This window comes from Onychomys torridus, chromosome 7 (genome assembly GCF_903995425.1).
Source record: "Onychomys torridus chromosome 7, mOncTor1.1, whole genome shotgun sequence".
In the NCBI taxonomy this organism is placed as follows: domain Eukaryota; kingdom Metazoa; phylum Chordata; class Mammalia; order Rodentia; family Cricetidae; genus Onychomys; species Onychomys torridus.
Genome location: NC_050449.1, coordinates 77,097,834 through 77,114,411, shown reverse-complemented (window position 1 = coordinate 77,114,411; position 16,578 = coordinate 77,097,834). Strand labels below are relative to the sequence as shown.

Genomic DNA, 16,578 nt, shown 5'->3' with positions numbered 1-16,578 from the left:
TGTCAACCAGAACCTCACCTAACAAATTCTTAAGAAATAGCAAGTCCCTTTCAATAATAACCTTACAGAAAAATAGCCTCAACTTACCAACGAAAGAAGCAGACTGACTGAATAGAAAACAAGAATCAATTACTTTTTGTCTATAAGAAATACATGTAGTGAATAAAGACATCAAACAGAACACCTCAAAACCCCTTAGTGTTGAAGGACAGAAACCAAAGTACCAAGCAAACATAAGTACAAACAAGCAGACATAGCTATTCTTATATCTGATAAAGTAGACTTCAAACCAAAACTAATCAGAAGAAATAAAGAGGTTGTTACATGTTAATAAAAGAAACAATTCATCAAGAAATACAACATTTGTAAATACTTATGGGATGAATATTGGTGCTAATTTCATAAAAAAAAAAACACTAAAAGACATAAAAGGCCACACTAGTCTTTAACTCCCCAATCTTGTATTTAGGTAGCTTATTATTTAAAAAAATAAATGTAAGGGTTTAATTCTACCACAGATCAACTGCATAATACATAACATTCTGTCCAACCAATCTAGAATCAGTCTCAGCACATGTAACCTCCCCAAATGACCACATCTTATACCATTCAGCAAACCTTAAAAAAGGAGATGACTGTGGTAATCCCTTGAATCACATCAGGATAAAAATAGAAATAATAACAAGAAAAACCACAAAAATACTTGGGAGACTAAACAATACACTTTTAAATGAACAATGGGTCATTGAAGAATTAAAGAAACAAACAAACAAAAAATCCCTGGAGTCAAATGAAAATGAGAATACAATCTACCAGAACCCTGAGACACAGTCATAAAACAAGACAGTCAAAAAAACGAGAATTTTAACTATACACATGTTCATATTAAGAAAGAAAGAGCAAGCTCAAACAACCTAATAATGCATCTCAAAGCTATAGGATAACAACAAGAAGTCGATGCTAAACCTAGTAGATAGCAAAAAACAATAAAAAATTACAGGAAAAAAAATCACTGAAATAGAGATTAAAAGAATAAAGTCAACTAGACAGAATTAGTTATTTGAAAAAGTTAACAAGATCGACAAACTGGCCAAGAGAAAGCCTAAATTAACAAAATTAGAGACAAAAGATTGTTATCATAAGACTCCAATGAAACCCAGACTATCATTAGAAAATACTTTGAAAATGTACATTTCAAAAAGCTAGAAAACAAGAAATGGACAAATATCTAAATGCATATGACCTACCAAAACTAAAGTCAGAAAATATGAATAACTTAGCATTACAAGCAATGAGACTGAAGCTGTAATCTAAAGTTTCCTCACCAAAAAAAGCCCAGGACCAGATGTGTTTACTGAATTCTATCAAATCTTAAAAGGAAAACTAATACCAACACTTCTCCAACTGTTCCACAAAATAGAAAGGGAGGAGCAGCGCAAAATTAACTCTACAAAGCCAGTGCTATCCTGATACCAAATCCAAATAACGACAAGGAAAAAAAGAAAAGGAAAAATCAAACCAATTTCCATGATGAACATAGATGTAAACGTTCTCAACAAAATACAAACAAAACACAAAACACATCGAAAAGATCCAACGGCACAACTAAGTGGGATTCATCCTGGAGACTGGCTCCACATATACACATCAATAAATGTAATAAAGATGGAAATCACATGATTATCTCAATAGATGCAGACAGAATAGGATTTGGCAAAGTTCACCACGGCTTCATGTAAAAAATCCTAAAGAAACTAGGAATAGATGGAACATCTCTCAAAACAATAAAGGCTGTAAACAAAAACTCCAGCCAACAATATATGAAATGGAGACAGAAAGTAAATTCCTTTAAAATGATGAGTGTGACAAGGACCACTCTTACCTCTTATTCAATATAATAGTAAAGTCTCAGCTAGAGAATTGAGACAAGAGAAAGAAGACACATGGGGTCAAAATAGGAAGGAGTTAAGCTACTCCTACTTGGAGATGGCTCAATTCCATACTTAAAAGATGTGACAGAATTTACCAGAAAATTCTTAGCCCTAGTAAACACTTTTAGTAATGTTTCAGGATTCAAAAAGAACATACGAAAATGAGTACCCTTCATATATATATATATCTACAATGAGATTACAAAGATATTAATTAATGGGTCCCAGTCATAACAACTCCAACAAGAGTATCTAGGAAAGGAAACCAAAGAAGACAGCAGACAATGGAAAGCTCTTCCATGCTACTGGAAATGGCAGTTAACATGAAAATAGCTACATCACCAAAATTAATCTACAGATTTAATGTGATAGACGTAGTAATAAAGATAGCTGGGTACTGACATAAAACAGATGGAGGAGTTGGGCATTTAGCTCAGTGGTAGAGCGCTTGCCTAGCAAGCGCAAGGCCCTGGGTTCGGTCCTCAGCTCTGGAAATAAAAAAAAAGGAATACCCAATGGAACAGAAGATCTGGAAACAAACCAACAAGACTACTGCCATCTAGTATTTGGCAAAAGTCTCAAACGCATGGGGGGGAACAACAGCCCATTTAACAAACGGCATTGCCAAGCTGGACTTTCACTTGCAAAAGATGAAGTGAGATCGGTATCTTTCATTCTTCAAGCGGAACAAAGACCTTAATTTAAACCTTAAAACAGAGAATCTGCTAAAGGAAAATGGAATATACTTTGAGATTCGAGTATAGGCAAGAACTTTGAGTCAAAGCACAAGAAGTAGACCCAAGAATCAACAAATAAAACTACATGAAATTAAAGGTTTTTGTAGGGCAAAAGAAATAGACAACCTATAGAATAAGAGGAAAATCTTAGCTAACTATACTGCAGAAAGGAGACTAATATCCTGAATTACAGCAAAATGCAAAATAAAACCAAGCAAAATTGTTAGTCAACAAATAGGCTGATGAAATAGTTCTTAAAAGAAGAAACAGGATTGCTGAGACAAAGCAGCAATTAGGAACACTACTCTCAAAGAGGACCCACATTCAATTCCCAGCACCCACATGGTGGTTAACAACTGCCTGTAATTACAGTTCCAGAGGATCCAATACCCTCTTCTGGCCTCCACAAGCACCCTAGATTCAGCAGAGGCAGAAGGATCTCCGTGATGCACAGACATACTGGCAGGCAAAAACTCAAATATGTAAAAGAAAAAATAAGTTAAAAAGAAACACAAATGGCCAAAGAATATTTTAGCTGTGATCAAAGCCCTAAGAAATACATATTAAAACTACTTTGAGATGCTGCCTCATCCTAGTCAGAATAGATAGCATCAAGAAATCTGACAACAAATGTTGGTGAGGATATGGGGAAAGAGGAACCCTTATTCACTCCTGGTATGGCTATTATGAAAGTCAGTATGGAGGTTTCTTAATATGACCCAGCTACATCATTTGTAGGCATATACACAAAAGATTCCATAGCCTACAACAGACACTTGTATATCCATGCTAATTGCCATTCTAGTCACAATGGCAAGAAAGGAAACCAGCCTAAGTGTTCATTTCCAACTGAATGGATAATGAAAAATATATATACATAATGAGATTTCATTTAGCTCTAAAGAAAAATGAAATCTGTAGGAAAATGGATGGAAATGGAAGGTCATAATGCTATCTAATATCTTGCACACTAATTTAAAAAATAAAAATACATTTAAAAATAAATCACTCAGATAAATTCAGGAAATAATCTAATTTCAGAATTTTATGTGACTAGAACATTTTTAAGATGGGAAATGTCAAGTACAACAAACTCACTACTGAAAATTCTTACTGAGTGACTCTAAGCACACCAGCAGATCAGATCATGTCCTCATAGTTTTCCAGTCTCCTTGTGATACTACATAGTAGTTTCTGGCCACTGCAAGCCAATGTTAACATGACATAGAAGGATTCTGAAAGCACAGGACAGTGGAGGAAAGGCATGAGCCTGAGCTCTGGCTGCAGGTCTAGAGAGGGTAAATTATTTTACAGGGAGGAGGAGGGGAGGAGAAGAGGCAGCTCTTCTGGCTCCAGGGAAACAAGGGCTTCTAGAAGATCAAACGTTCCCATAGTTGAAGGGACAGAATAGTTCTATTCATTTGTTACTTACCTTACTCGACCCTCCACTGCCTATCTGTTTTAATATGGAGTAAATTCTTCCTTTAACAGAAATGCATTCATTTATTGTTGAGGATCCTGAAAGCTAAACAATTAAAATAGATAAATATAAGTTCAAAGAACATCTCTAAGAAACTAGTTTGCAATCAGTATAGTGAAATGCTCCCAATTTTGGCAGCCTGGGCTACAAAAGACTGCCTCAAAAATAATCTAAAACAACAAAAACCATAAAAGATGAATTCAAGAGAAAAATACGTTATTTCAAGAGACAAACTTCTAAAGGGCTCCCTCTTTAACTGATTTTTACTTAATCTGAGTAGGAAATTGAAGAATGCCACTTAATATCCAATGGGCAAACTCATGAGCTACCCATTTCATCTTTTTCTCCCATGTCTTTCGTTCACTTGCACCTCTACTTCCACATGCAGGCAATCACCCGCCCTCCCCATTTAGCATCATATAAAAACAATGTGCTAAGTGCAGCAGCTGCCGTCAATTAGACAAGGGCATTTCATCAACAACTGTCCCTCTCTTCTGTCCTGAGTGAAGTTCAAGAAGTTATGTAATTTCTCCAAACCTCAGAATCTTCCCAGGCAATCTATCAACTGATGCATATCAGTGTGCCCTTTCCTTTCTTCTCTTAGAACTGGATGGTCTCACTTTGTGCTTATAAAGTCTTTAAAAGCACTTTAGGCATGCTAAGAAGCCATAGTTTGAGACAGTTAAAGCTGAAATGAAGAGTTTTTGATTGGTCAAGTAATCAAATTGCATCAGTCAAAGTCTGAATAAACTTCAGTTTAGCTGAGTCATATTTTAAATCCAAAATAACAGAATCTTCTATGCAGTCTTCTATAGAAACAGATAGATGGATTCTAATTTCCTTATTCTCGGGACTTGAGAAGACTCAAGTCAGAGTTGTCTGTTCTCCCTTCCTGCTTAAACAGCTTTTCTTAGGTAGTGATCACTTTGACATCCTTCCCCTGCTGTGAACACTTTTCAGAACACAGTGACGCCAGGGAACTACTTCAATACCAGTAGCTCCTCCACGAGACTCCCCATCCCTACCCACCTCTCCTCACTGGGGCTAGGGCTTTCAAACTACTCATTAGATCATTTTACCCTGCTTCTCTATGTCATCTACAACTTCCAAAAGCCCAGCTCACTGTTTTCCTTCCCCAAGCTGTCGGCCACACCTGACTCCTTTGAAGTCCCCCTGACAGTAGTCTAGAACAGTCTTCAAGGCCCTTCCCAGTTACTTCGGACTCGTCTTTCAGATTTGAGCCAGAACAGGACATGTTACCACTAACAGGTCAATAAAAGGATCTTGAACCAACATAAATCTCTCTCTCTGGAGAAAGGGTCTTTATATATAATCCTGGGTATCCTGGAACCTGCTATGAAGATCAGGCTATTCTCGAACTCACAGGGATCCTCCTGTCTTTATCTCCTGAGGGCTAGGATTAAAGGCATGTATGACCATGTCAGGCTTTCCATTCACTTTGTAACTTACATAATTTCAAGCCTGTAGACAATACCAAGTATTTCCATGGCTACTATTATACAATCTATCATCAGGTAATCTTTTGCTCATTTTTTTTTCAATAGTAGCAAAATATACATAACCCAAACGCTGCCTTTGTGACCATTTTTAAGTACAATTCAGTGGTATTACATACACTGGTCACTGTGGAAACATCACCACTGTCCACCTCCAGAAGTTTTTGTTATCAAATACTGAAACTACACCTGTTGCCCATTAACACCCCAATTCCTCCCTCCCAGGTCTGTAACCAATCTTCCACCTTCTGTCAATTATTTTCAATCTATTAGTTTTAATAGATGATCATTCTTCTGGCTGTTCACTTAAATAACAGTAGAAGTTAATATTTATTAACTTTCATGTGCCGGGCCATGCTCTGCATTAAGAGTTACACATATAATTAATGTAACCTCCACAACCATTCCAGCAGTAGGTAGTGTTATGTCTCCATTTTAGACATGATGAAATGGGCACAAAGAGCTCGTGTAACTTGCCAAAGATCACACAGCCAAGAATCACCTCCATAAAGTCTCTCTAAAAGACCCATGTTCACTCTGCGCTCAGAGGGCCTACACAATATTTTCAGTAACCTTGTTTTTTTTTTTTTTTGTCAAATGGTAATTCATATGTCAGCAAAATCTTTGTTAGTTTACAACAATTATAATACATTCTATTTACCTCAAGTTGCTATTCGGATTATTCAGAAGATTCACTTTTCCAAATGAATTGCATATTAACAAAGAAAATGAAGCTGCTCACAAATAGAAAGTAAGCCCCATGCATGCTAAGACAAGTTTTACTAACCTATTCAAACTGGCTCCTTGGGCCTACTCCCCAAGAATAGGTGGGACACACTCTAATCAAGGTGTCAAAAAGTTTCTGAAGAATGAACAGGTTCTGAAGACCTTTCTTGACAACCTGATACTGTGCAAGCAAAATCTATGAAACTGACTGCACCTTAACATGCGCCACGATAAAGCACGCTCATCGCACCTGTAAGGTCTGAAGAGGAGTACTGAGGCCTTGCTGCTGCGCTTGCTGCTGCAGGGAGGCAAGCTGGCTGTAAGGTGTTGATGATGGGCAAGCAGGTGGAAAGGTACTCTTTACAACTGGAGTCTTAAAACTGAAAAAGATTTTTATTCTCTTTAATATAAAAATATTAACAAATTAAGATGATTTTAAATCTTCATATACTCTAAAGAGTCACATAAAACTAAAACTGCCACATGAGCTAGTTTTTCATAAGAACCAATATTTGTTTTCTACTTCTGCCACATTACCTAGTTTTCACACTAGCTGGTATTTATGTGTTCTGCTTATATCACCACCAGATATTTAATTTGGGGAAAATTGTTCTGAAATCAATTTTATCACCTGAAAGGAAATCCTTGTTAATAAAATAAGCAAAAAGGAATTAAAAATATGGGGTAAGGAGAATTTTATAACAGTTTAGCCAAGGCAAAGATCTGACCACAGATTTTAGAACTGTTTTTAAACAATAATGTTCTACAAGAGTCTGCTAGAAATAGCCGAGGGCTGATTATGTCACCAAAGGGGCGGGGCCGCCCAGCTTGTGTGTCTGTTCAGCACACAATCTCACTTTGCTCCTTTACAGTAGTTGGCACAAAAGAACTCTAAAAATATTAACAACAAATAATTTGGGGCTGGAAAGATGGCTCAGAGGGTAAGAGCACTTACTGTGCAAACATTAGGACCTGAGTCAGAACCCTCAACACCCATGTAAAAAATTGGGCATGGCTATGTTCAGAACCGTAACCCTAAAGCATGGGAGTCACAGCACAAGTACTACTAAGGCTCGCTAGCTGCCAGGCTAGCCCCGGGTTCCATGAGAGATCCTATCTGAAGGGAATAGGGTGGAGAGTGACACCCCACTCTGGCCTGCAGGCACATGCATGTGCAAGGGCACATACACATACATGCGCATACAGCACACACATATAAGTAATTATCTTAAGAAATACATTATTATTTTCATGAGTAATCATTCTTTGAAATATCGTACATGAAATAAAATGAGGCAGTAAAATTGTATTATATAGATAAGAAACTGGTTATAAAAAAAGACAGTTCTAATTAGGATAAAAAAATGACATTTGGAAAATAAAAAGCCAAAGGCATTATGGAATTATGTTAGCCCTTAAAAACATTAAAAATATAGTCAATGGTTGAAGGTTATTTCTTTTCTTTGAAATGCCACTCATTTTCTTTTGCAAAACCTTTATTTCCGCTTTTCATCAGCCCTGACCATTCAATTTCCTCACACATCCCTCATGCCTGTCCCAAGTCCTGTTATCTCTGAACACTTTCCAAACCATATGAATTAGTCCACCTGACTTCTTTCAGAGGCCATCCCACTCCAATTACTGCTTCCTACACAGAAATGTCTATCCCTTTACCCATTCTAAGAGTGCTAAACTTCCTGTAAACGTTTCTCAATCAGAGAGGCATACATGTGGACAAAAGAGATAGACTGCGTTCTCAGATTTCCAAGCTCCCAATACAATATAACAAGGGCCACTTCAACAACAGCCCTTAAAAAGAGAATACATGTGTAATCATAACCACTTTCTCTTTTGCATTTTTTTTTTTTTTTTTTAGTTTTTTTGAGGCAGGATTTCTCTGTGTAGTTTTGGTGCCTGTCCTGGATCTCACGCTGTAGACCAGGCTGGTCTTAAACTCAGAGATCCGCCTGGCTCTGCCTCCCGAGTGCTGGGATTAAAGGCGTGAGCCATCACTGCCTGGCTCTTTTGCATTTTACAGGGGACAAAAACTGATGTTGGGAAAAACAGCAATTTCAAAATCTCTAAAATAAGAAAGCAGGTTCAAGCAAGTTCAGTTTGGTCCCAAAACTTGTCTTACTTCAATTTACTACCTTGCATTCTGAGCTCGACGCAAAAGGTAATTACCAGCTCATGTAATCATCCAAGGAACTGCTACTAGGCGTCTCACAAACAGACTTTGGATCAATCCGTTTAGAAACTGACATCGGAGGTGACTGCTTTGAAACTGATAAGGCAAGTTGCTCAACAGTGGCACACTTCTGCTAAAAGACAATTTAAAATTCCATGACTTAAGAGTTTTTAAATTAGACAACGACAAAACAGTTTAACAAATATAACCTTTACAATACTAAAAATACGAAAAGCAAAACGTTCTAAAACAGGTGGGCATATGTGTGTGTTCGTACAAGTAGATGTTCACGTACGTGCATGCAGGTGTTCACACGTGCACAGGTAGAGCTCATTGGTCAACTGAGGGTGTTCTTCAGATGCCATGCACCTTGTGTTTTGAGACAAAGTCTCCATGAGCCTCATGGTTATGCTAGGTTGGGCTGACAGACCAATGAGTCCTAGGGCCCACCTGTCTCCATCTCCCTACAAGCACTTGCCACCACCCTGGCTTGTGACATTGATGCTCGTGATCAAACTCAGGGCCTCATGCTTGTGCAGCAAGTACTAAGCTATTTCCCCTGCCCAACTTTTAGTTAAATTTTATAACAGTCCTTTTATTTCAAACACTTTTTCTTTTTTGGAGCTAAGGATCGAACCTAGGGCCTTGAGGTTACTAGGCAAGCACTCTACCACTGAGCTAAATCCTCAACCCTATTTCAAACTCTTAATCCTAAAATATTCTACTCAATTGGTTATATATCAGGAAGGCATGTAAACTTATTTAATAAAACAAGACCCACCATCTTCATTGTATCAGAACTATTACGTGTTAAACTTTTATAAAATGTTCTTCTATCTACAGGGACGAACTTCAATTTGGGGACAGTTTTAGTTTTTAGAAAGTATTTACATTAGATCACATTGATTTCTGGTAAAATTTCAGATCTCGAGACCTCATTATACTCAAGAATCACAATGGATACATCTATTCTACTTTCTGTTCTGGAGTCCTCTCAACTTTTACAAATGGCTAGAAGACCTCCCTTCTTGAAACGTTTTCTCTTTCATTTAAGACCTCCTCATATATACGCAGGAGTGTGGACACGTGCACTAGGATGAGGGATGAACATGTGAGTAAGAAACTGCTGGGCCAAGTTACTGAGCAATGAAATGTTAAAGACAGTGATAAGAGCAGGATGTGTGCTCTTGGTATTTTGGAAAGAAGAACTGAGCATAAGGTGTATGTGGCCACCGTGAAGGGATGGATGATCATGACAGAGGAGTTACAAATCTGAAGGCCACCTGTGAGACAGGTGATACGTGGACCAGGTGTGAAGCCAGAAGGAGTCAGGAAGCTGCTGGCTTTTGTATGATGCAGAGCCCAGTACTGGTGTGTTGTAGACCAATGGTTCTCAGCCTGTGGGTCATGACCCCTTTGCCATTTCCAAAAATATTTACATTGAGACTCATAACAGTAGCAAAATTACAGTTCTGAAGTGGCAATGAAAATAATTTATGGTTGGGGGGAATCACCACAACACTAGGAAGATTGAGAACCACTGTTCTAGACAGTCTCACTATGTAGCCTTGGCTGCCCTGGAGCTCAATAGATAGAGCAGGCTGGTTTTAAACTCACAGAGATCTCCAGAAAGAGCCAATGCCTCTGGCATCCACGGGCACCCTGCATTCATTCACAGGCGCATACCCACACATACAAAACCAAACAAAACTACAACAGTCTGTTAATAAACTGACAAAAACAGAACTTATCTGGACATGTACTCTTTCTGAACCTATATGTGCTACTGATCACAGTATTCTGGGAAAAAAATAGTATCTTATAAATAAATGATTCTACTAAATATGGCATAAACACTTCAAATGCAATACCCAACATACCCATCAAGCCAGACACATATTACTAAAGACAGTCTGTCCTTTAAGAGAACACAAAGTTACCTCTTTAAGAGTCTTCGGGGTTACATCCGGAATGTGCCACTGGTTCTGGCTTACACACTCTGACTTTCTTGTGGACTGCCATGGTTTGTGCTTTCTTTCTGCAATTTCTGGTTCTTGATGCATTTTATTTTCTGAAATTTTATTGTTATCATTAAAAATTAATATTTGATGATAAAAATAATTAAGGCCAGGTATGGTAGCATCTGCCTGTAATCTCAGCTACTCAGGAGGCTGCAGTTGGAGAGGATCACTTGAACCAGGGAGTTTGAAACCACCTTGGGCAGTACAGTAGTACAGACCCCACCTCAACACAAAACAAAAGGAAAGGGGGAAGAGAGGGAGGAAGGAGGAAGGGCGGTAGTGGCGCACGCCTTTAGTCCCAGCACTCAGGAGGCAGAGGCAGGTGGATCTCTGTGAGTTTGAGGCCAGCCTGGTCTACAGAGGGAGATACAGGGCAGGCTCCAAAGCTACACAGAGAAACCTTGTCTTGAAAAAAATTAAAAAAAAAAAAAAAAAAAAAAGAGAGAGAGAAATGACTTTATAAAAATTTAAGGCAGTAACTTCCCTAAATAGTTTTCAAAGTTTCATCAGAGACCATACCATATTTAAGTGCTTCTGTTTTTTAATAAATAAATTAAAAATTAAGTGTGGATATTAAAGTCTTACTAATAAAAAGAAGCTAACTAACCACTGTTCTTAGACCTCCATTTTAATACAGATTTTATTTTACTAGCTTATAACTGACTGTCTTAAAGGCCTAAAAACAAAAATGGCAATAATGTATTTACAATTCAATGAATACCAAAACTCTAAACTCTAAGCAAAATATTAACAACTAATGAAAGACCTAATAAATTATATCAAAATATGATTCATTCCTAAATGCTGCTTGATAAACACCCCCAAAATCAGTGTACCTTGCTATAATCAAAAAGAAATATATGACTACTTCAACAACAAAAGGCCATTTGGTAAAAGTCAATGTTCAACCACATGCACACACAAAAATATTAATAATCCACATCTAAAGTAGAACTTAAATTAGATAAAAAGCAACAACTCAAAAATCTATAACAGCTATAATTTCAAGAGTTTAAAACCAAAAATGTTCCCTTCAAACAGTGAGGCAAGAAATTCACCTATCATCCCCCAGCACTGGCGAGTCTGGACCTCTTAGAAGCTGCAAAGTAAGGAAGAGAATGAAAAGGATCAGAAAGAAAAAACCACAATTTTCAAACATGACTGTGTACCTACAAAACCCCACAAACTGGGCACCGCAGCACATGCCTGTAATTCCAGCCCTTAGCAGGCCGAGACAGGAGCATTCTGAGTTTGAAGACAGCTAGGCAGCCTAACATGGAGACCTTGTCTCAAAAAAGAACAAATATGGCAAACAAGCATAAATACAAAAAACTCCGAATTTAGAAATGTCAATATATCCAAGTTGAAAAAAATCAATTTCATATACCTGCAATAAAGTTGAACACAAGAATTTGTAAAGCAAAGAGTACCCTTCATTATCACGACACCAAACTATCAGCTACCCTAGGGTAGATCTACCACAGCATATACAAGAGCTCAGGAAAATACAACTCTCTTAGTGTATCAAGTGAATGAAAACATGCCAGCTTGTGGCCCGAAAAGCTCAAGCTGAAGGTGACAATTTGTCTCAGATGTCTTTATAGGTTCAACTGCCTCTCAACCGAACTTCCATTTTTCAAAGAATGGAAACTGATACATAGCTCCTAATATTTTCACAGAAATTCAAAATGCTAACAAGAACTGAAATAATCCTAAAGAACAAAACTGAAAACACACACTAGTACTAACAGACCTCAAGATTCACTATAATAAAGACAAAGTCACTGTGAAACAGAGACAAAAATCCCAAACCAGACACCAACATAGAATCACCTAAATTTCCAGGCAGGGAAAAGAGACCCTGGGTCTTATCCAAACTGGCCCTGGGTCAACTAGACATTTGTATAAGAAAAATCAAGAACAAATCTTGACTCTTCATTTATACATATGTATTCATGTTCATAATAAGTTTAAGCAAAATTGAATCAAATATGAAAGATAAAATGATGATCTAAAATCTGTAAATATGTTTAGGATACTGGCATAAACCTTGTTTAAAATAAGACAAAGTATAAAAACAAAGACTGGCAAGTCAGAATGCACAGAAATTCAGAATGCTATTTCATAAAATTAACCACCAAATGCGCACTATTAACAGGCATATTTGATAAAGATGATTTTTTCCTAATGGTATCAAAAGATGACAAGAAAATATGAAATACAGTTTCTAACAAACATCAGGATTAGGAATTTGTTCTCAATCAACATCAAGGCACAGAATAAGTCTACTCTATGGACGAAACTCTACTTGGGACAGAGGCTTTCCTGGGACACTGGATTTCCAGGCAAACATCAGGGCAAGCCCCACTTTTCTTCCAAGTGCCTCCTCAGCTCTATGACAAGTGGAGGAAAACACTGCAACCTGACTGGACCACTGCACATTAGAATACTACACTCAGTTCTTAGCACAGCTTCAGAAAAGCATTAGCACACACTCAAAGTCACCCGATAACCCTGGTCCTCCCTGAAAACAGCAGCTTGCTTTGGAGTGTAAGCACGTCACTCAAGCTCCCCACTCTTACTTCCCACTCTATCCATCAGTCTTCCAGTGTTGAACCCCAATGGACAGCCCTGCTTATGTTCTATTCGTTTGCCTAAGTTATACTCCCTCTATCTGACCTCTATTATTGTGAGCCCCCACTTAAATGCTAATTGGGTTTCAAATTTCTTCTCTTTCGTATATATTTCCCTATTTTCCCTAATCCAAATTAGGTTCCTAAAATTTTCCCTCTCTGAAATCCTCACAGTATTTTACTTGCATCTCTCCTAACAATCTTTACATTTTATTCCACATTATGTGTCATCTGTATACATCCCATAATTGATTTGCAATTTTGGGACCCCATTCCTAAAGTTACTGGGTCCCTAGGATATTTATTATATATCTATGTAGTGGAAAATCAAAGTCTGATTTAAAATATGAATGAGAGTGGGCTGTGACATAGAAATTGCTTTTTGTCCTTTGATGGAAACAGCAGTCAAAACAACTAAGAGCAGTAACTCGGTTATTTTATTTCTATATTGTCTCTCTTCTCTTCATTTTATGTACCCTTCAGACAAATGGCTTCCTCCCCTACAGGAGTCAATACTTTTCATGCATTCTGTAAAAAAATTAGAATGGAAAAATAAAGGAAGACAGGGTATTATTTCACAAATAGGTCGTTTATCTGTTTTCTCAAGCTATGTGGGTTTGTGTGTACACTTGAGTCTGTGTGTGGGAGCACACGGAAATCAGAGAACAACCGCAGGTACCAGTTCTTGCCTTCCATTTCGTTCGATACAAGGTCTCTTCTTGTTCTGTGCTGTATACATCAGAATAGATGGCCCATGCGTTTCTGGGGATTCTCCTGTCCCTGCCTCCCATTTTACCACAGGATTGCGGGAGTTATAGACATTTAGCTTTATGTGGGTTCTGGAGATTTGAATTCAGTCCTCATGCATACATGGCAAGAATTTTACCCACAGAGCCAACTCCTCAATCTTTCTGTGTGTTTTATTCTTCAATACTTTCAAACATAGACAGAATGAATCATTTTCATGCTACAGTTACCTTCTCTTATCTCTCCCTCTGCCCAACTGAAACCCTTTTTATTCCCAACAAGTCCCCCTCTGACTTTCACATCCTACTTTTGGAAATAGCCTACTGAGTTTAATCAAGGTTGCTTGCATGAGTACTCACCCTCCAGTTTTGTTAGAAGACTTGATTCAGTCCTACTCTTCAAGGTTACTAAATCAGAAATAAGCTCAGAACTTTTTTCATTGGACACCAGAGAGTCTTTGAAATGGATAGTTTGAATGGGCTACACAAAAAGAAAGATTTCAAATAAGGTAACAATATCATAGTAGCAGTACTTCTAATTTACCTTACTGTTGAATATAATAAACTTTTATATATATATGTAATTACTGCTTATAAACTATCATATTTGATAGAGTAGGCTCACAAACTCTCAGAAAATATTAATTTCCTCTATTACTGATTACAGCATCAAGAAGGGTAATAACCATTAACTTGGTGAATTTGCTTCCAGTAGACATATTAATATTAGTATTTCTTAATTGTTACACTATATTTCACTCAAAAAAGAAAGTGTTAAAAGGTTTGTAACCAGCCGGGCAGTGGTGGCAGCGCACGCCTGTAATCCCAGCACTCAGGAATCAGAGACCGGTGGATCTCTGTGAGTTCGAGGCCAGCCTGGTCTACAAAGCGAGTTCCAGGAAAGCTCCAAAGCTACAGAGAAACCCTGTCTCGAAAAACCAAAAAAAAAAAAAAAAGTTTGTAACCAACATAGAATAAGCTTGATGACAAGAGAAAATGTAATTATCTTGTTTATATTACTATACTTTTTATTTACTATGTGTTTATGGGTTTTGCAGTACCAGGAACTAAACCCAGAGCCCCACATATGGTAGTTACGTGCTCTACCAATGAGCCAAACCCCCTGCTCTGATGTGACTATATTACCAAAATAACAGCACTAGTGAAAGTTAGTTAGCACTTGAATAACCTCAAGACGGTAGTTCATCTAAATTCAGAGAGTAACCTTTTTGATACAATTGAGTTCCATTCCCTAAATATAGAGAAAATTAGTATTTCAAAGCATAGATCATTACAGTTTATAATGTTGAAAATTCACACCCCAATGCCAGGGATTTAAGGCAAGCATACTAAGAATATTAGAAACCTTAGGAATCACTGTACCTGGAACTAGTCACTTCCTTACAGTTAGGGAAGACGGGGCCAGAGCAGACTGACTTTGATACTTAAGCTCTCACCTCTGCACCAGCATGTGTTCTGGTTTTTAAGACGCTTTGTCAGAATCATATGATTAAACATAGCAATAAACAAAACCTGGTGAACAGCCCCCATGTTAATTCCCAGACCCACTAATCCATTAAAATATATGCACCTCATGATTCTTCTAAAAGATGGTTGATACTTGCTCTAACACCTTCATCTTTGAGAGACAGTTCAGGACTCTGGGCCACATCTCAGGGGTGGTCTCAAACCTCCTGTGGCTTCACCAACATACTGGAGAGATAAACACTAGATCCTTTCCATAAAGAAAGCTCTATGACTTCTAGACCTGGAACCTTTGCTTCACATGCATTTAAAAACTGAAATACCTTTAAAGCTCTCAATTCACAGGAATCATTTCCACTTGGTTTGGATCCAGTTATAATTGAATCTCGGTATTCTGATCCAGATAGCTTTCTATAACCCATGAAACAAAGGATTTTAACAGTTAACTTGAAATTGTTTCATTTTTCATTTTAAGATTATCTTTAAATACACATATTTGGTAATACACACTTTGAATTGGAAACATCTGTTTAAAAGGCATCTTTAAGAGTGACATAATTCTAATACAAAGGTGACTATGCTTAAAAATTAGGACTGGGCGATGACAAAATTGATGAAGAGATAGGTGATTGCTAATTTCTCCATTACCTAATAAGTTACAGCTGAAGTTAAGATAAGAATGTGGGAAAGGAAAAGTACGTAGGTGAAACTACATTTCAGACTGCACACAGAGCAAGGATGAGAACATGCAATGAACTGCCACGTGGACCTCTATAATCTGACATACAGTCTGTTGTAAAAGCAACAAAAACCTAGCTGAATGAAGCTTGAGGGATGGGGAGGAATTAAAAAAAAAATACATTTTTAGAGTGGGACAAAAATCTCCTATATGCTTCAACTAGGTATTTGAAATGGAGGCACAAGATAAATTAATAGGGATTTGTAACTTAAATGCAAGTACACTTTTAACTATCAATATTTATTCAAAGCCTAAATAAAATAGGACCTTAATTATTGAATACCAACTAAAATAGTTGTGTTTCTCAATTTTATTAGCACCTACCAACACATCCAGCATATTCCCATTTTTTATATGGGAGTAAACACCGAAACT

The 16,578-nt window shown here is 37.4% G+C and overlaps 1 protein-coding gene across 1 annotated transcript in view; it reads right to left on the bottom strand.

Annotated features, from left to right (window-relative positions):
* Positions 1-16,578, bottom strand: part of Ttk (TTK protein kinase) — a 43,176-nt gene that overhangs the window by 14,692 nt on the left and 11,906 nt on the right. Inside the window, exons 9-14 of the mRNA XM_036193309.1 lie at positions 15,788-15,875; positions 14,340-14,460; positions 10,520-10,650; positions 8,576-8,712; positions 6,642-6,771; positions 4,101-4,193 (exon numbers count right to left, since the gene is read on the bottom strand). Of these exons, the coding sequence (XP_036049202.1) occupies positions 4,101-4,193; positions 6,642-6,771; positions 8,576-8,712; positions 10,520-10,650; positions 14,340-14,460; positions 15,788-15,875 (700 nt within the window). The remainder of the gene's footprint in view (positions 1-4,100; positions 4,194-6,641; positions 6,772-8,575; positions 8,713-10,519; positions 10,651-14,339; positions 14,461-15,787; positions 15,876-16,578) is intronic.